Genomic DNA, 23,245 nt, shown 5'->3' with positions numbered 1-23,245 from the left:
CCTAAGTGGTGATTAATAGATGAATGGATAATGTGTGTGTATATACACACACACACACACACACACACACACACACACACACACACACACACACACCACACACACAATGGAATATTAACCATACAAAACAATGAAATCTTGCCATTTGTGACAATGTGAATGGACCCAGAGGGTATTATGCTAAGTGAAATAGGTTAGACAGAGAAAGACAAATACTGTATGATTTCATTTATATGTGGAATCTAAAAAATAAAACAAATGAACAAACATAACAAAACAGAAACAGAGTCATAGATACAGAGAACACACAGGCTGTTGCCAAGAAGGGAGAGGAGTGAGTGGAGGAGAGAAACAGGTGAGGGAGATTAAGAGGTACAAACATTCAGTTACAAAATAAATGAGTCACAGGTATGAAATGTACAGTGTGGGGAAGATAGTCAATAATTATGTAATATCTTTGTATGAGGACAGATGGTAACTAGATTATCATGGTGATCATTTTGAAATGTATAGAAATATTGAATCACTATGTTTTGTACCAGGAACTAATATAGCATTGTAGGTCAATTATACTTCAAAACATACAAACAAACTCATGTAAAAGAGATCAGATTTGTGGTTACCAGTGGCAGGGGGTGGGGATGATGAAGGCAGTCAAAAGGTACAAAATTCCAGCTGTAAGATAAATAAGTACCACAGATTTAATGTACAACATGATAACTATAATTAACACTGTTGTATATCACATATGAAAGTTAAGAGAGTAAATCCTAAGAGTTCTCATCACAAGGAAAAAAACTTTTGTTCTATTTCTTTAATTTGGTATCTATACAGGATGATGAATGTTCACTAAGTCACTGTGGTAATCATTTCATTATGTATATAAGTCAAACCACCATGCTGTATACCTTAAACTTAAACAGTGCTATATGTCAATGATATCTCAATTAAACTAGAAGAGAAAAAAAAGGATATGCCCAAATATACTGAAACCAAAGAAAGCCAAAGATAAAGAGAAAATCTTAACATCTAGGGAAAAAGACATTGTTTTTAAAGAGCAACAGTAGGATTGACAATGACTTCTCCTGAGCTAAAATTGAAACCAGTGGAATGAGGTCATTAACAGGCTAAAAGAAAACACTTGGCAATCCAGAATTCTATAACTAGTCAAATATTCATCAAGAATAAAGGTGAAATGGGTGAAGGTGAACAAAAGGTACAAACTTCTAGTTATAAGATAAATAAGTCCTGGGGATGTAATGGACCACATGGTGACTACTGTTAACAACACTTTATTGTATATTTGAAAGTTGCTAAGAGAGTAGATCTTAAGAGTTCTCATCACAAGAAAAATATTAACTATGTGTGGTGATGGATGTTATTATTAAACTTATTGTGATGATCATTTCACAATATACGTATATATCATTAAATCACTATGTTGTGCACACCAAAAAATGGAGCCCACGGAAGGTGGGGTGGGCAAAGGAAGCTTCCTTTACTAACATTGTCTTATTTCCAGTCTAACTTTACTCTGTAACAGAACCAGATGGCTAAGAATATTCTAGAACTGTGGATACTGGCCCCAGTGTTATGCATTTTATTATTCCAAAAAAGATCTAGTAGGTTAGGAGATGACAGGGTACAGATTGAATCCATAAACCAAGACATTTATACCTGTGTTCCAAATTATAATCAGAAAACAAATACATATCAACCACTTTATTTTTACACTCTTGTTATGTAACAAATATTGCAAAAAAAATTTTTTTTAAAAAGAACAGGTATCTGCCATATTTTTCTACATAAGTTGTCATAATTTGAAAGAATATAAAAATAAATCTTTTCAAGGTAAGGTCCAAGGCCTCCAACCTTGTGAGGAAGAGATATTTTTTATATTCCCGATGCTTTTAAATCTCTGGGGATGGTTCTGAGAATAAAGTATACTGAAGGTGGTGAGGGGAGGGTCAAAATGCTACCTGCCTTCGCTTCCCAGCAGGGAATCCCAGCTAACTAAGCATGTGGGAGTGAGGAAGCAGCAAACGGCTTGGAAAGCTGCTCCAAGACCTGCCAGCTAAAACTTCAAGGTCCTGCTGACAGATGGTGTCCAATTCATTGGTCAGGGATCCCTAAGTTACAGCTGTGTGAACATGTGCCTGTTTTTTGAAACTGGCATATGCTCCCTAAAGTCTCCTTTTTAGAATCATAACAAGTATTTAAACTGCTACAGAGATCAGAATAATTATTTTAGATATTTGCATAGGTATATATATTTATGTTCTGTTCAGGCTTAAATCATCTGATCATACAGAATAACTGCCTCAACTCATTACCCAGCCTTGTCATGAATTCAAATAATGATAGCATAGTTAGCTATTGCCATAGATAGCATAGTTAGCTATTCGGCAGTAATGCTGCCAAAAAGAAAACAGTTAATATCATTCATTAGAAGCAATAGTCTCTTTCTTGTTAAAGTAGATTAGTAATATACTGCCTGAATCTGCTGTATCAAGCACCAATACTTTTCAGGTAGCTAATGATTAAAATTCTCCAAGTTAGGGCTTCCCTGGTGGCGCAGTGGTTGAGAATCCGCCTGCTAATGCAGGGGACACGGGTTTGAGTCCTGGTCTGGGAAGATCCCACATGCAGCTGAGCAACTAAGCCCAGGCACCACAACTACTGAGCCTACGTACTGCAACTACTGAAGCTCGCCTAGAGCCCATGCTCCGCAACAAGAGAAGCCACCGCAATGAGAAGCCCATGCACCACAACGAAGAGTAGCCCCTGCTCTCCGCAATTAGAGAAAGCCCATGCACAGCAACAAAGACCCAACACAGCCAAAAATAAATAAATTTTTAAAAAAATTCTTCAAGTTGGTCATTTTGCTAATTTACCTCAGAAAAAAAAGGCCCAACACCATAGTTTAATAGAAAATTATTTGAATATTCTGAAAATTAGGTGAAAGTAAATTTACATATGATAAAAGGAAACTAAAATGTAAAATAGAGACTATATGACAAGTTTCTTGCAGAAGTAACACAACAAGGGAGAAAGATAACACTATAGTAGATGCATGAATACATCTACGTATAAATGTATGTGTGTGTGTATACATATATATATAAGCTTTCTTTAGCTACTGTATATTTATGCATATAGATATGATATGCATACAGCTACCATATGCATGGCAGAAGGCACTTTGTTTTCTAGTTTAGTAGTTTGATTTCTACATTTCATAGATGGAGGAAACTAAGTGTTTGATAACTCATCCAAGGTCATAGTGATTAGATTTGAATCCAGGTCTTCTTGACCCTGAAACTTCTGCTTTTTTCTCTATAATATGCTTCATCTAGATATAATGGTGCCATTTCCATTAGCATAGCCAGAAGAGTGAGATGGCTCCAGAATAAATTAAGTAATATACCATTAATGTATGGTCTTCTCAGCTTCCCCTTTCAGGACCCCTCTCCTTTAAGATATTCCCCCCAAAACATCCTGCAGCCCTGCCTTCACATCATGACAACTACACCACTACCCTTGCCCAACTTCCAGATTCCTATTTTCTCATAGCCTCATGTAAACCTGGCCACCGGGCTAGTATCACTTCTCCATTCACTGTGCTTGCTGTGTGCACCATTCTCTCAGGGCTATGGTCTCTGTTTTCCTATGTGCTGGCACTGTATTAGTGAGGACAGTGGCGTAATGTGTTACTCCATTCCTGGGAGTGTATTTACATTTCAACAGTGACTTTCCAAAAGTATTAAGAAATTTGGGATAAAAATGTCAAGCTCATAGGGGAGACATTTTTTTTGGAGAGTTAGGTCTGTAAGTGGACATTAGCTACCTATGCCTCCTTGTCAGGCCTATCTCTGGTTAATAATATTCCTCTTCCATAAATCAATTCCAAGGAGGAAAAATATGTTTTTTACCTAAAAGATTTATACGTCATAGGTATCATGTATAGCCAACCAAATCATCATTCTTTCCTGAGTCCACACCTCTAATCTTTGAAATCTCAGCAGATAGTCCTCAGAGGCTGCACACTTGTACAGGAGGTTTGAAAAAGATCTCTGTACCAACCCTTGGTAGATCAAAGAGGGCTTTGGCTGAGATTTTATGTCCTTAAAATGACAAAAGCAGATATTCTAAATAAATAAGTCAAGATAAAATGAGAAAAATCCCACTTTCCTCTTTTTTACCTATACTGATGAACTTAGTCCAAATATTTTTCATCTAAAACTACAAAAAAGAAAAGAAAAAAAAAACTAGAGAAAGCAATACGCTTTTGGAATAAGCTCTTCTGTTACTTACATCTCCAAAATAATGTTTAGTGACTCTGGCCATAAGATGGAAATATTAATGCAAAAAAGAAAATCTTTAGGTGCATAAAATAGCCTGGTGCCTATGACATTAGACTTCGAACTCTCCAGCCAGAGTTCCTGTATCAGTCAAATCCAAGCACTTAACTGAGTGACCTTAGACAAGTTACTTAGTGTCTCTATATTTTAGTATTTTTAAAGTCAGGATAGTGATAGCAATCAACCTCATAGGGTTATTATGAGGGTAAAAATGAGTTAATATAGGTAAAAGCACCTAGAACAGGGTCTAGCATAAGTAAATATTAATTAGGTGTTAGGTATCATCATTGTGCTGGTTATTACAATTGTGGCTACCACCAGCTCATAGATTGGAAAGTTCAACAATCCAAAGGCAAAAGAATGGGCAGTATCTGCACTTTTTCTATATTTTTTGAAACACCAGTATAAAATGCCATAATTAGTGTTGGATTGTTTGGCTTAAAATATACTCTTCACCAAACACAACCCCTACTACCCTTTACTCCCCAAAGAAAAGTATGCTCTAAGCCATCTTAATTATATAAATGGCTACAGAATGATTAGATAAACATTATAATTAAATGCCTGCATCCAGAAGTCTTTGCTTTTGTTTCAAGGCTAATGGAGGTGATCAGTCTTCTCTACACAAGAAGAGCTTATGGCTGCCTTCTAGAAAACATAATTTGGTAGAACTCCCTTCAACATTATTACTAATTTTAGTCCCTACGTTCCAGATGCTCTGCTTTTGCCTTTGTAGTTATTATTAGTACCTTTCTGTGAGCGCTGAACAGTAATGATTTGTGATTCTTTTTTTTTTTTAAGTCTCTTTATTGATTAAATCACCTTAAGAGTGTAGCAAGTTAGGTATTAACATTAGGCATAAAATCAGAGAGTTACGATGTATCTATAGAAGCCAAACATGTTTTTATGCCTATTCATTTTTCTTTTTCATAAAGTATTTTGAATTGCAAAAATAATAAAACCACACTACAGAATATTTATAAAATAAAAAATGAAAAAGAAATCTCTCAGAATCTTTCCATCAATAACTGTAACTTTTGGTATATATCTTTCAGTAATTCTTATGTATATTTTCAACATTTTTATGAGCATATGAGCATTTCTAATCTCTTTTATATAGAACTATAATGTAAGTATTTTCTGTTTGCTCATTTCTCTTCATAAGCATCATTAATGGATGTGACATAGTTTACTCATTCTTCTATTACTAAACCTTTAATTTGTTTCTATTAAGATGACTATTTAAATAATACAGTCTCTTATGAATACATCTATTTCCATGTTTCAGATTTTATTCTTAGGAGAGATTCTGTAAGTACTTAATACTTTTCTCTCTAATAAATTATTTAAACTTATAGCTATAACATATTATGAAGAAAATAGCTTTTCAAAAATGTGCAAAATAGGGCTTCCCTGGTGGCGCAGTGGTTGAGAGTCCGCCTGCTGATGCAGGGGACGCGGGTTCGTGCCCCAGTCCGGGAGGATCCCACATGCCGCGGAGCTGCTGGCCCCGTGAGCCATGGCCGCTGAGCCTGCGCGTCCGGAGCCTGTGCTCCGCAACGGGAGAGGCCACAACAGTGAGAGGCCCACGTACCACAAAAAAAAAAAAAAAAAAAAAAATGTGCAAAATAACTTTGCAAAACACCACCACCACTAGCTAAAACTAAAAACATAAATACTTTCTCCATGAAATTTTTCTTAAACTTTTTCTCATTAGAATTTTATCTCCATTCAAATAGCTATAGGCTCTCCTTGGCCTCCAAATACAAATAACTTTGGAAGTATTTCTCACTCTCATGGCATTCTGTACCTTTATAACATTTATGTCAAGTATAATTAAGTAATTATTTGTGTCATATTTAATGTCTAAGTCTTTCAATAGATAATATGCTCGATTGGGGCAGAGACCCATCTATGGTGCTACTTTTACACCCAAGTATCTGGAACATAGCATGTAGTCTTCTTTGTTCATTCAATGATTTAACAGGTTAAAATTATTTTGTACAGAGTATTATGCTAGGTGCTATGGGGAATACATAGAAACATATGACAGTTACTGCCTTTAGGGAATTATAATAAAATTGAGGTTTTACTATCATTTTTATTTTTTTATCATAGAAAAAAAGTTCATGGGCTTTAAAACCAAATGAACCTACAAAACGAAAAAACAACCCACTGAATGAGAGAAGATATTTGCAAATGATATGACTGATAAAGGGTTAATATCCAAAATATATAAACAGTTCAACTGTTTATATTTACAACTCAATATCAAAAAACACGCACACAGGGGCTTCCCTGGTGGCACAGTGGTTAAGAGTCCGCCTGCTGATGCAGGGGACACGGGTTCATGCCCTGTTCCAGGAAGATCCCACATGCCGTGGAGCGGCTGGGCCTATGCACCATGGCTACTGAACCTGCATGTCCGGAGCCTGTGCTCCGCAACGGGAGAGGCCACAACAGTGAGAGGCCCGCATACCGCAAAAAAAAAAACAAACAAAAAAAAACAAAAACATGCACACACGCACACACACACACACACACACACAACCTGATTAAAAAATCGGCAGAAAACTTGAATAGACATTTTTCTAAAGAAGATATACAGATGGCCAACAGGCACACGAAAAGATGTTTAACATCACTAATTACCAGAGAAATACAAATCAAAACCTTAATGAGATATCACCCACACCTGTCAAAACGGCTATCATCAAATAACCTACAAAAAACAAATGTTAGCATGAGTGTGGAAAAAAGGGAACCCTCCTGCACTGTTGGTGGGAATGTAAATTGGTACAACCACTGTGGAAAACAGTATGGAGTTCCTCAAAAATCTAAAAATAGAACTACCATATGATCCAGCAGTCACACTCCTGGGTATATATCTGAAAAAAAACACTAATTTGAAAATATACACAAACCCAATATCTATAGTAGCATTATTTACAATAGCCAAGATATTGGCAACCTAAGTGTTCATCAACAGAGGAATGGATAAAGAAAGTGATTATATATATATATATATATATATATATATATATATATATATATATACACACTTAGCAATATATATAATTGGCTAAGTGATATTCCATTTTATATATATATATATATATATATATATATATATATATATAATGGAATATCACTTAGCCATAAAAAAGAATGAAATTCTGCCATTTGCAGCAGCATGGATGGACCTAAACGGTATTATGCTTAATGAAATAAGTCAGACACAGAAAAACAAATACTCTATGTTTTCATTTATATGTAGAATCTAAAAAATAAAACAAATGAATGAATATAACAAAATAGAAACAGACTCCCAGATATAGAGGACAAACTAGTGGTTAACCAGTGGGGAGAGTGAAGTGGGGAGGGGAAAGAAAGGCATAGGGGATTAAGAGATACAAACTACTATGTAAAAATAAGTAAGCAACAAGGGCACAAGAGGGCAGACAGCAGAAGCAAGACTACAATCCTGCAGCCTGTGGAACAAAAACCACATTCACAGAAAGATAGAAAAGATGAAAAGGCAGAGGGTTATGTACCAGATGAAGGAACAAGATAAAACCCCAGAAAAACAACTAAGTGAAGTGGAGATAGGGAACCTTCCAGAAAAAGAATTCAGAATAATGACAGTGAAGATGATCCAGGACCTCAGAAGAAAAATGGAGGCAAAGATCGAGAAGATACAAGAAATGTTTAACAAAGACCTAGAAGAATTAAAGAACAAACAACAGAGATGAACAATACAATAACTGAAATGAAAACTACACTAGAAGGAATCAATAGCATAATAACTGAGGCAGAAAAAGGATAAGTGACCTGGTAGACAGAATGGTGGAATTCACTGCTGCGGAGCAGAATAAAGAAAAAAGAATGAAAAGAAATGAAGACAGCCTAAGAGACTTCTGGGACAACATTAAATGCAGCAACATTCGCATTATAGGGGTCCCAGAAGAGGAGAGAGAGAAAGGACCCGAGAAAATATTTGAAGAGATTATAGTCGAAAACTTCCCTAACATGGGAAATGAAGTAGCCACCCAAGTCCAGGAAGTACAGCGAGTCCCATACAGGATAAACCCAAGGAGAAACACATCAAGACACATAATAATCAAATTGGCAAAAATTAAAGACAAAGAAAAAGTATTGAAAGCAGCAAGGGAAAAGTGACAAATAACATACAAGGGAACTCCCATAAGGTTAACAGCTGATTTCTCAACAGAAACTCTACAAGCCAGAAGGGAGTGGCATGATATACTTAAAGTGATGAAAGGGAAGAACTTACAACCAAGATTACTCTACCCGGCAAGGATCTCATGCAGATTTGATGGAGAAATCAAAAGCTTTACAGACAAGCAAAAGCTAAGAGAATTCAGCACCCCCAAACCAGCTCTACAACAAATGCTAAAGGAACTTCTCTAAGTGCGAAACACAAGAGAAGAAAAGGACCTACAAAAACAAACCCAAAACAATTAGGAAAATGGTAATGGGAACATACATATCGATAATTACCTTAAACTTGAAGGGATTAAATGCTCCAACCAAAAGACACAGGCTTGCTGAATGGATACAAAAACAAGACTCATATATATGCTGTCTACAAGAGACCCACTTCAAACCTAGGGACACATTCAGACTGAAAGTGAGGGGATGGAAAAAAGATATTCCATGCAAATGGAAATCGAAAGAAAGCTGGAGTAGCAATACTCATATCAGATAAAATAGACTTTAAAATAAAGAATGTTACAAGGGACAAGGAAGGACACTACATAATGATCAAGGGATCAATCCAAGAAGATATAACAATTATAAACATATAGGCACCCAACATAGGAGCACCTCAATACATAAGGCAACTGCTAACAGCTATAAAATAGGAAATCGACAGTAACACAATAATAGTGGGGGACTTTAACACCTCATTTACACCAATGGACAGATCATCCAAAATGAATATAAATAAGGAAACAGAAGCTTTAAATGACACAATAGACCAGAGAGCTTTAATTGATATTTATCGGACATTCCATCCAAAAACAGGAGATTACACTTTCTTCTCAAGTGCGCATGGAACATTCTCCAGGATAGATCACATCTTGGGTCACAAATCAAGGCTCAGTAAATTCAAGAAAATTGAAATCATACAAGTATCTTTTCTGAGCACAACACTATGAGATTAGAAATGAATTACAGGGGAAAAAAACCTGTAAAAAACACAAACACATGGAGGCTAAACAATACGTTACTAAGTAACCAAGAGATCACTGAAGAAATCAAAGAGGAAATCAAAAAATACCTGGAGACAAATGACAATGAAAACACGACGATCCAAAGCCTATGGGATGCAGCAAAAGCAATTCTAAGAGGGAAGTTTATAGCTATACAATCCTACCTCAAGAAACAAGAAAAATCTTACGTAAACAATCTAACCTTACACCTAAAGGAACTAGAGAAAGAAGAACAAACAAAACCCAAAGTTAGCAGAAGGAAAGAAATCATAAAGATTAGAGCAGAAATAAATGAAATAGAAACAAAGAAAACAATAGCAAAGATCAATAAAACTAAAAGCTGGTTCGTTGAGAAGATAAACAAAATTGATAAACCATTAGCCAGATTCATCAAGAAAAAAAGGGAGAGGACTCAAATCAATAAAATTAGAAATGATAAAGGAGAAGTTACAACAAACATTGCAGGAATACAAATCATCCTGAGACTACTACAAGCAACTCTATGCCAACAAAATGGACAACCTGGAAGAAATGGACAGATCCTTAGAAATGTATAACCTTCCAAGACTGAACCAGGAAGAAATAGAAAATATGAACAGACCAATTACAAGTAATGAAATTGAAACTGTGGTTAAAAATCTTCCAACAAGGGCTTCCCTGGTGGTGCAGTGGTTGAGAGTCTGCCTGCCAATGCAGGGGACGCGGGTTTGTGCCCCAGTCCGGGAAGATCCCACATGCCACGGAGTGGCTGAGCCCATGAGCCACGGCCACTAGGCCTGCGTGTCCGGAGCCTGTGCTTCGCAATGGGAGAGGCCACAACAGTGAGAGGCCCACATACCACACCAAAAAAAAATCTTCCGACAAGCAAAAGTTCAGGACCAGATGGCTTCACAGGTGAATTCTGTCAAACATTTAGAGAAGAGCTAACACCTATCCTTCTCAAACTCTTCCAAAAAATTGCGGAGGAAGGAACACTTCCAAACTCATTCTGTGAAGCCACAGTCACCCTGACACCAAAACCAGACAAAGATACTACAAAAAAAGAAAATTACAGACCAATATCACTGATGAACATAGATGCAGTAATCCTCGACAAAATACTAGGAAACAGAATCCAACAACACATTAAAAGGATCATAAGCCATGATCAAGTGGGATTTATCCCAGGGATGCAAGGATTCTTCAGTATATGCAAATCAACAATGTGATACACCATATTAACAAACTGAAGAATAAAAACCATATGATCATCTCAATAGATGCAGAAAAAGCTTTTGACAAAATTCAACACCGATTTATGATAAAAAACTCTCCAGATAGTGGGCATAGAGGGAACCTACCTGAACATAATAAAGGCCATATACAACAAATCCACAGCAAACATCATTCTCAATGGTGAAAAACTGAAAGCATTTCTTCTAAGATCAGGAACAAGACAAGGATGTCCACTCTTACCACTATTTTTCAACATAGTTTTGGAAGTCCTAGCCATGGCAATCAGAGAAGAAAAAGAAATAAAAAGAAAGAAATTGGAAAAGAAGTAAAACTGTCACTGTTTGCAGATGACATGATACTCTACATAGAGAATCCTAAAGATGCCACCAGAAAACTACTAGAGCTAATCAATGAATTTGGTAAAGTTGCAGGATACAAAATTAATGCACAGAAATCTCTTGCATTCCTATACACTAATGATGAAATATCTGAAAGAGAAATTAAGGAAACACTCCCATTTACCACTGCAACAAAAAGAATAAAACACCTAGGAAGAAACTTACCTAGGGAGACAAAAGACCTGTATGCAGAAACTATAAGACACTGTTGAAAGAAATTAAAGATGATTCCAACAGATGGAGAGATATACCATGTTCTTAGATTGGAAGAATCAATATTATGAAAATGACTATACTACCCAAAGCAATCTGTAGATTCAATGCAAACCCTATGAAATTACCAATGGCATTTTTTATGGAACTAGAACAAAAAATCTTAAAATTTATATGGAGACACAAAAGACCCCGAATAGCCAAAGCAGCCCTGAGGGAAAAAAACTGGAGCTGGAGGAATCAGACTCCCTGACTTCAGACTATACTACCAAGCTACAGTAATCAAGACAATATGGTACTTGCACAAAAACATTAACAAAGATCAATGGAACAAGATAGAAAGCCCAGAGGTAAACCCATGCACCTAATGGTCAACTAATCTATGACAAAGGAGGCAAGGATATATAATGGAGAAAAGACAGTCCCTTCAATAAGTGGTGCTGGGAAAACTGGACAGCTACATGTAAAAGAATGTAGTTAGAACACTCCCTAACACCATACACAAAAAGAAACTCAAAATGGATTAGAGACCTAAATGTAAGACCGGACACTATAAAATTCTTATAAGAAAAGACAGGAAGAACACTCTGACATAAATCACAGCAAGATCTTTTTTGATCCACCTCCTAGAGCAATGGAAATAAAAACAAAAATAAACAAATGGGACCTAATGAAACTTAAAAGCTTTTGCACAGCAAAGGAAACCATAAACAAGACAAAAAGACAACCCTCAGAATGGGAGAAAATATTTGCAAATGAATCAACAGACAAAGGATTAGTCTCTAAAATATATAAACAGCTCATGCAGCTCAATATTAAAAAAACAAACAACCCAATCCAAAAATGGGCAGAAGACCTAAATAGACATTTCTCCAAAGAAGACATACAGATGACCAAGAAGCACATGAAAAGCTGCTCAACATCACTAATTATTAGAGAAATGTAAATGAAAACTACAATGAGGTATCACCTCACACCAGTTAGAAAATCTACAGACACATCATCAGAAAATCTACAAACAACAAATGCTGGAGAGGGTGTGGAGAAAAGGGAACCCTCTTGCACTGTTGGTGGGAATGTAAATTGATACAGCCACTATGGAGAACAGTATGGAGGTTCCTTAAAAAACTAAAAATAGAATTACCATGTGATCCAGCAATCCCACTACTGGGCATATACCCAGAGAAAACCATAATTCAGAAAGACACATGCACCCATGTTCATTGCAGCACTATTTACAATAGCTAGGTCATGGAAGCAACCTAAATGCCCATCGACAGATGAATGGATAAAGAAGCTGTGGCACATATATACAATGGAATATTGCACATATATACAATGGAATATTACTCAGCCATAAAAAGGAATGAAATTGGGTCATTTGTTGAGATGTGGATGGATCTAGAGACTGTCATACAGGGTGAAGTAAGTCACAACGAGAAAAACAAATATCGTATATTAACGCATATATGTGGAACCTAGAAAAATGTTACAGATGAACTGGTTTGCAGGGCAGAAATTGAGACACAGAAGTAGAGAACAAACGTATGGATACCAAGGCGGGAAAGCCGCAGGGGGTGGAGGTGGTGATGTGATGAATCGGGCGATTGGGATTGACATATACACACTGATGTGTATAAAATTGATGACTAATAAGAACTTGCTGTATAAAAAAGTAAATAAAATAAAATTCATAAAGAAAAAGAAAAAGCAACAAGTATATGTTGTACAGCACCAGAGAATATAGCCATTATTTTATAATGACTTTAAACAGAGTATAATCTATAAGAATATTGCATCACTATTCTGCACACCTGAAACTAATATAATATTGTAAAACAACTACATTTTAATAAAAAATGTATACCTGAGTTTGACTCTCATTTACCATTCACTGGTTCTGGGATATTGAACAAATTAATTAACTTATTGGAGCCTCAGATTGATCATCTGAGGGGTAATACTTATATCATAGATTATTGTGAGGCTTAAATAAAGCCATGTATGCAAATTTTTGTTATTGCTCATATAAATTATAAGGCATTCCATAATTACTTGTTGAATGAATGAATAAAACCTTGCCAACTTTTGCTTTTCTTTCTTTTTTTCCCCACTTTGTTTATTTTCTTCTCATTACCATTGTCTCAGTCAATAATCAGGACTTAAACATTCCATACCAAGGTTATTGCTCTTTGCTCCACTTCCTATGATCACCTTCTAATCTATTATCACATAATTATATCCAGAGCTTTGTCATTACCCCCAATGATCTTTTACAATAAAACTCATTACAATTTTTAAGACTCTCTGCCAACTGGTCCCAGGATTTCATCTATCTACCTTGGTGCCCTCAACTCTAATTATGACCTGCTCATGCAGAGATAATGAAGAGAGAGAAAAACAGATACGCCATATATAAGAAACTCAAGTTACAGGTACAACAGAGATGGAGTGATAAATTAAGGTAGCTTTTTACTTCTTCTCCTGGACCATTAAACATATGTCTAGTATAAATACTTACCATGCCAGGTTGCAATGATTTGACTATGCATTGCCTCTAGCTCCCTCCTCATTTATTGATTCAACAAATTCTCTGTGTGCAGCCACTATGTACAAAGCACATCTCTAGTCTCTTCTTGTTAATCACTGAGCTTCTTTAGAGTGGAGACCATATTCATTTTCACATTATCAATGTTAACACAATTCAGAGAAAAGCAATAGATGTTGAAAGAATGAGCCTAATAAGAGAATTTAAGAACAGAATGGCAAATCTACTTATTATACCTTAAACATTTTGCTCTATTCTTCCTTTGAGTTTTGTAAGTTGCTATTTTCCTGAAATGGAAAATAAATTTGTTTACACAGGAACTGATTTGATGAGCACCACCTGGCCCTAATTACCTCATTCTATGGCTTGTCAAAAGACTTTTTTTTAATTGAATGAAAGATTGTTTAAATTCTATAGTGCTTTACAGTTTTCAAAAGTTTCACACACATGATTTCATACAATCCTATAATAACCCCTTTTACCCTTTTCTCCTACATTGCTACTCCCCCCTTACCTTTCCCCACTGGTAACCACTAGTTTATTCTCTGTATCCGTGGGTCTGCTTCTCATAAAAATTATTCTTAGAAAGAAATTACAAAATAATGTATCCACACAATGCCAGTTGAATTCTCCAAAATATACAAAGAGAACAAGCCTTTTTTTTTTTCAGTCTTTTCTTCTGTCCCCAAAGTATTATAAGTGTGGTAGGTATCCTCCCAGAGCTCTTATTCCCTACATATTTCACATGTACTTTCTGTGTATTTTTGAGGGTTAAGATGTTGTCTCTAGAAAGCTGCTCTTAGGGGCTTACCCAAGGCAACTAACTAGGATATTGGTATAGATTCCTATCTTTTAATCCAAATTATTACCAAGTTTCTTAAAAATAAGGTAAAGTGGGCTTCAATGTGATACAACAAAATTCATCTCCATCCAAGATTTTTTTCTCTTCTTGTCAAATACCTATTTACAGGGAATCATTATAATCAAAATAAGCATTTTTATGCTCTAAAATAAGAATCCATTTTACTGCATATGTTAATATTATTCAAATATTTATGTTTTAAATCCCTCTATTTTTATATTTTTAATTTCCTGAGATAAATTTTAAACTGCTTGAAGATAACATCTAAGAGAAAAATAAAATTTATCCAAGTTCCCTCATATTCTAAATATTAATACTAGAAATTAATTTGGTCAAACCAGTGGCCTATAATGTGGTACATTGTCAAAAGTGTTTGACTAAATGTTAGATGTGTTGGGTTTTAGCTCAAGTTCTTCTACTTGGGTAAGCCATAATCCCTTCTGAGCCTTAGTACAAATTCTAAATAGAGGTGATATTCATTCAACATTCATTTGTTTTTTCAACAAATTTTCATTGAACATCTATCTATTTTGTGCCAGAAACTGATCTGAACACTGGGAAAGCAGTGATCAAAACAGACTAAATCCCTTTTCCTCATGAACTCACTCTAGGAGGGGAACACACAATAAATTAGACTAATAGAGGTATCACTCTACATAAGCACAATACCATGGGCTGATGAGGATGCAGAGCGATAGGAACACTCATTCATTGATGGTGGGAGTGCAAAATGGTACAACCATGTTGGAATTTTCTTATAAAGTTAAAATATAGACTTGTCATATGACCCAGCAATCCTGTTTCTAGGTATTTACCCAAGAGAAAATGAAAACGTAGGCCAAGTAAAGACCTGCATGTGAAGCAATATAGCTCCAAAGTAGCAACAACCCAAACATCTATCAGCTTGTGGTTGGATAGACAATTTGTGGTACATCCATACAGTGGAACACTGACCAACAATAAAAAGGAATAAATTGATGGCGTGCAACAAAATGAGTAAATCTCAAAAGCATATGATAAGTGAAAGAAGCCAGACACCAAAGGCTATACACTCTATGATTCCATTTATGTGACATTCTAAAAAAGGCAAAACTTTAAGACAGAAATCACATCAATGATTGTCAGGGGTTGGGGGTTGGGGTGAGAGAGAGACTGTGAAGGGCCATGAGGAAATACTTTGGGAAATATTGTATATTCCAATTATAGTGTTATTCATTTGTTGAAACTCATTTGAGGGCACACTTAAAAGAGGCATATTTTATTGTATGTAAATAATACTTCAATAAATCTTACTTTTAAAAAGATAAATTATATAATATTTTAGATTAAAAAAAGGAAGAGAGAGAAGAGAGTTGAAATTTTAGATGGAAAGTCCTCAAGCAGGTGATTTTGAAGATAGTGAAGGAACAAGCCACATAGATATCTGGAGAAGGGCATTCTAGGCAAAAAGAACAGCAAGTATGAAGGCTGAAGGGCAAGGAGATTAGCGTGGGTGGAGCAGAGGAGGAAGTAGAAGACAAGATAAGACAGGCAGTGAGGAACAGCTCATACAACATCTCTGAAGGTAATGGGAAGTCATCAGTGGGCTTTGAGAAGCAGAGTGACATGACCTGACTTGGGTTTAAGAGAATAATTTTGGTTGCTTCATAGAAAACAGTCTGTGGAAGGGAAGGGTAGTAGAATCAGGGCCACCATTTGGAAGGCAATTGTCATAATTTAGACAAGAGATTACAGAGGTAGAGAGGGTGCTAAAAAGTGTTCAAATTCTATATAGAGAGCCATTAGATTTGCTCAGAAATCTGGCGTGTGGGAAATTTTGAAGGAACACAATTCAGCTCGCAACACCCAGGGATATGATTTCAGAATGAGTAGGACAATCTCTTATTCCCTAAAAACCTGCTTTTATAATTGAAAAAAATTCTGCCTTCCTTCTTTTAGATATCAAAATGAAAATTCTGGAAGAAATAAAATTAGCTTCCTACTAATCATCTTTAGAGCAAGTTTTGATATATCGAAAAGACCCCAGGTACCCATGTAAAGAAGAGATGAGCTACACAGAGTGGAAGCTGGACACAGACTTCACTGAGACCAGCAATGAGCATTCACTTATGAGAACATATTTTCTTACCCTTCACATAATATTTGCACAGCACTTATTTATAAAAACAGGGTTTTCTTGGGTGGTATATAAAAACTATTTTGCCTGCAACTGAGAGCTCTAACTAAGGAATGTTTTTATGGAGTAAACTTCTTTCCCCAGAGTTGTATATATTCTTTTCTCGATCTTTTCCTCTTTGTTAAATAATAAATGTAAAGTGCATAAGCTGAACACCTTATATTATCAAGAATTGCATTTATAAATAGAAAAATATGCTAAGCTAACTGAATTTTACTAGTTCTACAAATATCTAGGAGGAATAGTGTTCAGAACAATTAGCATATTAATTTCCATAGTTAAAGGGAAGTGCTTCTTTCTCCAAAATAAGTTATCAGCAATGTCTCTAAGCATTTATTTAGCATGACTAATACTATAAAGTATGTAGTGGTGACACTTAAAATACCTAGCAAAGTAGAAATGAATAAATGAATAATGAATGTAGCAATAGTCTACATGAACGAGAATAATTTGCTTAAAATTTCCCAACAGAAGTGGCAGATACTCTGAGTAAAATTATCATATACAAAGTGCCAACACTGACATTACACTAATCTGATAAAGAATTCATGGCAATGTGCCCAAAAGGTGAGATAAAGTTGAGTGGCAGAACAAAGTCACACCCTCTAATAAAGAAAACATAACATTAAGAAGAGTGGGTTCTACTCTTCATTATGCTTTATTTGATTACTGGTAAGTTATAAATCATTAACTTGTTCTATAAAGTAGATCTTATCTGCTCCATAGGAGTTCATTAAATACAAAGTGACTATAAAAGGACTTTGAAAAAAAAAATGTTATATTCCTTGGAATTAAAATTTTAATTTTAAAAAGTAAAACTTCAGTGAACTTATTTATTTATTTATTTTGCGGTATGCGGGCCTCTCACCGCTGTGGCCTCTCCCGTTGCGGAGCACAGGCTCAGCGGCCATGGCTCACGGGCCCAGCCAGTCGCTCCGCAGCATGTGGGATCCTCCCAGACCGGGGCACGAACCCGTGTTCCCTGCATCGGTAGGCGGACTCTCAACCACTGTGCCACCAGGGAAGCCCTTTAGTGAATTTATTTTAACTGATGTTTAGAGACTGAAATTGCTAGATAGTTGCTAAAGCAATCATTCACCACTTTCTATAGTTATTTATTATACCTACATGCATTTATTATTCACCATCTTTTTCATTTTCATTTTCATTTTCACATAAAAATCCAGTGGAATTTTTGGAAGAATACTTTATGATGAGTACTTGATTATAAAAACCCTCCTGCCTATTTAAGCTTTGTCTGCTTTTCTCTGATTGTATATGTATCAATGGTTGAGAAACAGTACTTTAAAGAAATTTTAAAATTACAGCAGTAACTTCAGTTACTGAAAATTACATCAGGGTCATAAAGCCTGAGTCTAATTTCTTGTTTCACCACTATCTATATAACTTTGGACAAATATTTCAAAGCATTAATAAATTTCTTACATCCAAGTCTGTGCCATTCCCTCCATCTAAACACTCTCCATCTCTATTCCTCAGCACCTAATTCCTCCTGATTTTTTGGTCTTCTATGTCACTTCCTCCAGGAAGTCTTCTCTGAACCTGAAATCTGGGTTAGGTGCTCTTCTGATGTAGTACCATAGTGTTCTGGACCAATCCTTTAACACAGCACTTATTCCATTGTGTTGTCTGTTTGTCTACATTTCCTACTAAACTGGAAGCTCACTGAGAACAGAATATTGTTCATGATTTCCCTAGCACCAAGCACAGTGCCTGGTGTGTAGTAGGTTTGAAAATTCAAGCAGAGGTAATTGCATATCCTCGCAAAGATACCCAAATTAGGTGACACTGCTCTCTTTTCAACTAAAGATAAATGAAAAGGCATGTATCAATGTTACATCTCATTCTGATCAAATTGTTCTTCCCATCTGCCTGCTTTCTGAGTGTCCCTGACACCTCCTTCATCTGCATTTGAATCCTGTTCACAACACCCTCACCATTTACTTTTATTGGGGAAGTTATTTTATATCTCACTTTGATTTTTTTTTGTTCTAAAACAGAGATGTACTGTTAAACATATCTCTAATTACTGAGAAAAATTCAAAGTACTAAAGGTCATCTTATTTTCAACTCTATATCATTACATCATTCTTAACAAGACAATAATATTGCACTGTTTTGGCCTAATTTCAACAATTTCAACTTCTAATAGTAAATAAAGATGATAACTCTTCAAAGGAAGATTTTGAGGGCTTATCTGAGCAGTTTATAAGAAGAGCATTGGTAGTTAATGCAGAGGTTATAATGCCAGGTTGATGCCTGGTAAAGAACATATTGTTTCAAATATTCACTGTTTAAAATGTATATATAATTACAACAAAAAATCCTAAAATTAAATCAAAGAAGAGTAACATAGTGTTCACATATACTCTGCAAATACAGCCTTAGAGAAATCCCAAACTGCTGACATACAAAACTAGAACGTGTAATAGGTACAATCCCATCTTTAATCCTAAACTGTAATATCACCCTCAACAGGCAATATGTGAGTACTTTTATCATAAATGTCATAGGTTCCAAAAGCAAAAATACATTTCAATTCAGTGATATTTTGTTTCAGACTTTATCATATTTTCAAACATCAAACTATGCAATTTAGACCCAATGAGTCTCTTTTATCTCACTGCTTTAAGTCTGAAATCTTATCTTTCACTACTGTGTTCTTTGGGTTACATTACATGGAAGAGGTCCTAAAGGAAGACCAAAATCAAAAATATTTTGAAAAAAAAATCTCTGTATAGTAAAATTGATCTTGGTTCATTATCTACTTAATGGGGAATGCTCGACAAACAAAACTTCAAAAAGTTATTCTTGGCAAAGATGTTATAATGAAAACTCAAGTATTCAGATGAGCAGCTGTTTAGATGACTCTTAAAATACTGTTCAACTCTGAGAGACTGGGATTTAGGTCACGAATCAATTTAAGGAACTCTATCTGCTGAGTAAGTTCCTCGTATTTCTTATAACAATAGCAATATTGGTAGAAAGAAAAGCCCCACAGCCAACAGGGGAAATGGTACTTACGAATATTGTGTCAGCAGTTCCAAATCATTATGCATGTTGATTGGATATGCTTCACTAAGTTCAAACAACTTCTCCAGGGCCTCATAAATGAAAATGATGCAAATAAGAGAAGCAAAAGCTTCTTCAGTAAACCGGGTGATATAGCAGACAAGGGAGCTTGCATCAGTGGCCACAAGTATGATACACAGGGTTGCAGTCCAAAGTCCAATACTAGCTCTTAAAGATAGGTATGACAGCCCATATTCTCTAGGAGGGGGAAAAGAACAGTGGAAAGAAGGTCATTTAACAGCTTGCCACCATTTTAAGTAGATGGAAGTAAGTCTAATTCAGGAAGTGAAAGTAAATAAGCTTCACGTCCCATGAGTATCTAAACTCAAGACTTTGTCTAAAGGGAAAACCTAAGGGTACAAAACTCAAAGAGGTTTCTCAGTGCTTAGAGCTGAATATAATTTTTTTTGAATATAATTTTTTATAAATATTACATAACAATATACATCAATATTTTACTGTTCCTTTATTTCCATGGAGAGACAAAAATGGCAAACTGAATCAAATCAGCAACTTCTACCTCTCCCAGCAGATCTCCAAATGTGATGTTGGAAGAAGATTAAATACAGCAGAGAAATAGAAAGGGGCTGAGGGCCAAAAGTATATAACACTTACTTGCAAAATTTAAACAAAATCTTTTCAAACACCAAAACTGGTCCTGTACTGCCTAATATGGTAAGAGGCTGTCCACCAAAGAGAGAATAGGCTATCCCAGTCATGGACGCTCCAAAGAGAGATTCGATTGCACTCTGTGTAGAGATATAAATGATTCCATTATCTAAGCTGTACAGGCTGCGATTATAACTGGGGAGAAAATATGTAAAATACATGGGTCTTTTTTCCCTTTGCTATGAAGGGCCTAGCAACCTTGGGCAGGAGGTGGGGTAGGAGGATAAAAAAAAGGCGGCAGGCAGTCAGCAGACTGTGAATGGCAGTGGACAGGGATATGTCCTCTCCCCCTTCCTTATCTCACTTTTCTTTTGCTTACTAAAAGTTTACATGTATTCATAATAAATGTCTGGCAGAAGCATGGCCTATATAAATAGGAAAATGGACCTCTTATGAGGCAAGAACCAGAGGCTAAAGCTAGCCTAGGACTGGGGGGCCAGGGATGAGATCAGAACCTTGTGTAAGATAAGCATTAGTTGTTCTGAGATATTCCACTCCCTGATTACCAGTTCCATTAGTCATCTAGGAAATTCGTGTGAACTTTGTCTGCCAGACCATACATCAAATCTCTCCTCATAAAGGAAACCAAAATTAAATGCACACTCATCTAACTATGAATCTTAAAAGCTGATTAAGTTTCAAAGTTCAGAGAAAAGTATAATACATACTATTCGCCCTTCAGTTGCTTCTCCTAGCAGTCCTCCAAATGTGATGACAGGAGACATACACGCGCAGTAGAGAAACAGAAAAGATGCTAAGCACTGCAAGCTGAAAGCATCTCTGAAGTCACTCCAGAAGTATGGAGCTTTTCTTTTGATATCTAAAATAAGTCCCCCAAAAATCCTAAGACAGGGGGGAAAACACAATAGTGACACACAAATATAAAAATCACAGAAATCAAAATGCTCATTTGCTTTGTTGCCAGGTCACAGTACAGGTTTTCCATCAGCAGAGATGAGACCCATATTAACATGCTAGGTTTTACTATGATGATCTACAGGAATGGCTTTGTACCACTATGTCACTTCAATCCCTAACCAAATATTGTGTCAACAGCCAAAAAAATCCTAGGTTCTCTCAAACAAGGCTCACAGCTGTTCATCAATCAAAATTCAAATAATGAGAGTTAAGGATTACTCTAATCTCTGTGCCACTTTACAACAACTTATTCCTAAAATCAGGCCTACCATTCTCAATCATTGGCAATATTTTCTAATTGTTTACATTCCATTTAGTGTAGCAGAAAGTGAAGGAGGGAAGGTAAACTGATTTTTGTACAGTCCAATAGTGAACATCAACTTAGAGAGAAAAAGTGGCATATAACCATGGCTCCAGTTACCCACTCTCTTTGTGAAAAAAAACCCTTGCCAAATAATACTCCAGACAGGCACTTAAATGACCTTATGGATGACAATACTTAGTAGAGAGAGGTAAGTTCCAGAGTTGTTTTCATTTTTAGGAAACTAAGACAAGGACCTTACAATAAGCAACCTAGATAAATGTACTTTTGATCCACTATTGTCTAAACATAGTCAAACATCTATCATTCACAAGACAATAATGACCTTATTTGGGAAAAATGCATATGTTCTAAATATATCCAAAAACCACATTAAAGCATTTGAAGGATGATTTTTTTTGGGGGGGTGGGGAAGAGAGAAGCATTAAATTGTGAAATATTGCCTAAAATCTGAGGACTGGAACTTTTTAATCTGTTAGGAATGAGAGCATTAAACAGCTATTCTCATTCTTTGAACATTTAATAACAATATGCAGATTTAACATTTGACTACCAAAAGCTCTTTGTGTTCTATGGGATAAAGATGTCATATTAAAATGAATAAGGCTGTGATTAAGTTCCTACATGGAGGTTAAAAAAAACCTATTATGTTCAACATACTGCCAGTATGCTAAATATACTTGGTTTATGGAAAAATATTAAAGTCTTGTTATTTATTTTCTAAATAGGAATATAATCTGGCAATCTAAGAATCACCTCAAAAATGATGGTTCTCTTGAGAAATAAATTCTGATTTGCCTTGAAAGATGTACCTCTTCAGAATAAATTCTATTATTTTTAATTGCCCTAATATAGGCACAATAGTAACTATCTTACTGTTATGTGAGTGATAGAATCGTTATGTTTTTCTAGTGATTGTTTCCATCAGAGGGATGTGGAGTAGGAGAGGTTGAGAAGAATGAAATTTCAATTGAAAAAAAAGGACATTTAAAATTCAGAGAAGCTTGCAAAGAACCTGTGAAATTCACACACGCAAAGATCATCTTAGGTTAGGTTCCTTTACCTGTGTTTAGTAAAACACATACATAATTTTTATTTGGGGGATCATTTCTGAATGATTTGTTAACTTGCCAAAGTCACAATTCAGAACAGATTTAATCTACGAGTCTATTTATTCATTCAGTTATGATTTATACCCCACCTAATCCCCAAAAGAATTTGAGGTGGTTATGA

At 35.7% G+C, this 23,245-nt stretch overlaps 1 protein-coding gene across 4 annotated transcripts in view; it reads right to left on the bottom strand.

Annotated features, from left to right (window-relative positions):
- Positions 1 to 23,245, bottom strand: part of SLC4A10 (solute carrier family 4 member 10) — a 221,952-nt gene that overhangs the window by 67,650 nt on the left and 131,057 nt on the right. For all 4 annotated transcript variants that reach the window (XM_065881067.1, XM_065881068.1, XM_065881069.1 and 1 more), the window contains 3 exons: positions 21,441 to 21,615; positions 20,719 to 20,852; positions 20,056 to 20,301 (listed from right to left, as the gene is read on the bottom strand). In XM_065881067.1, coding sequence (XP_065737139.1) covers positions 20,056 to 20,301; positions 20,719 to 20,852; positions 21,441 to 21,615 — 555 coding nt within the window. The remainder of the gene's footprint in view (positions 1 to 20,055; positions 20,302 to 20,718; positions 20,853 to 21,440; positions 21,616 to 23,245) is intronic.

This window comes from Phocoena phocoena, chromosome 7, assembly GCF_963924675.1.
Source record: "Phocoena phocoena chromosome 7, mPhoPho1.1, whole genome shotgun sequence".
Taxonomy (NCBI): Eukaryota; Metazoa; Chordata; class Mammalia; order Artiodactyla; family Phocoenidae; genus Phocoena; species Phocoena phocoena.
Note: the sequence above shows the minus strand (reverse complement) of the source record. Positions and strands in the feature narration are given on the sequence as shown.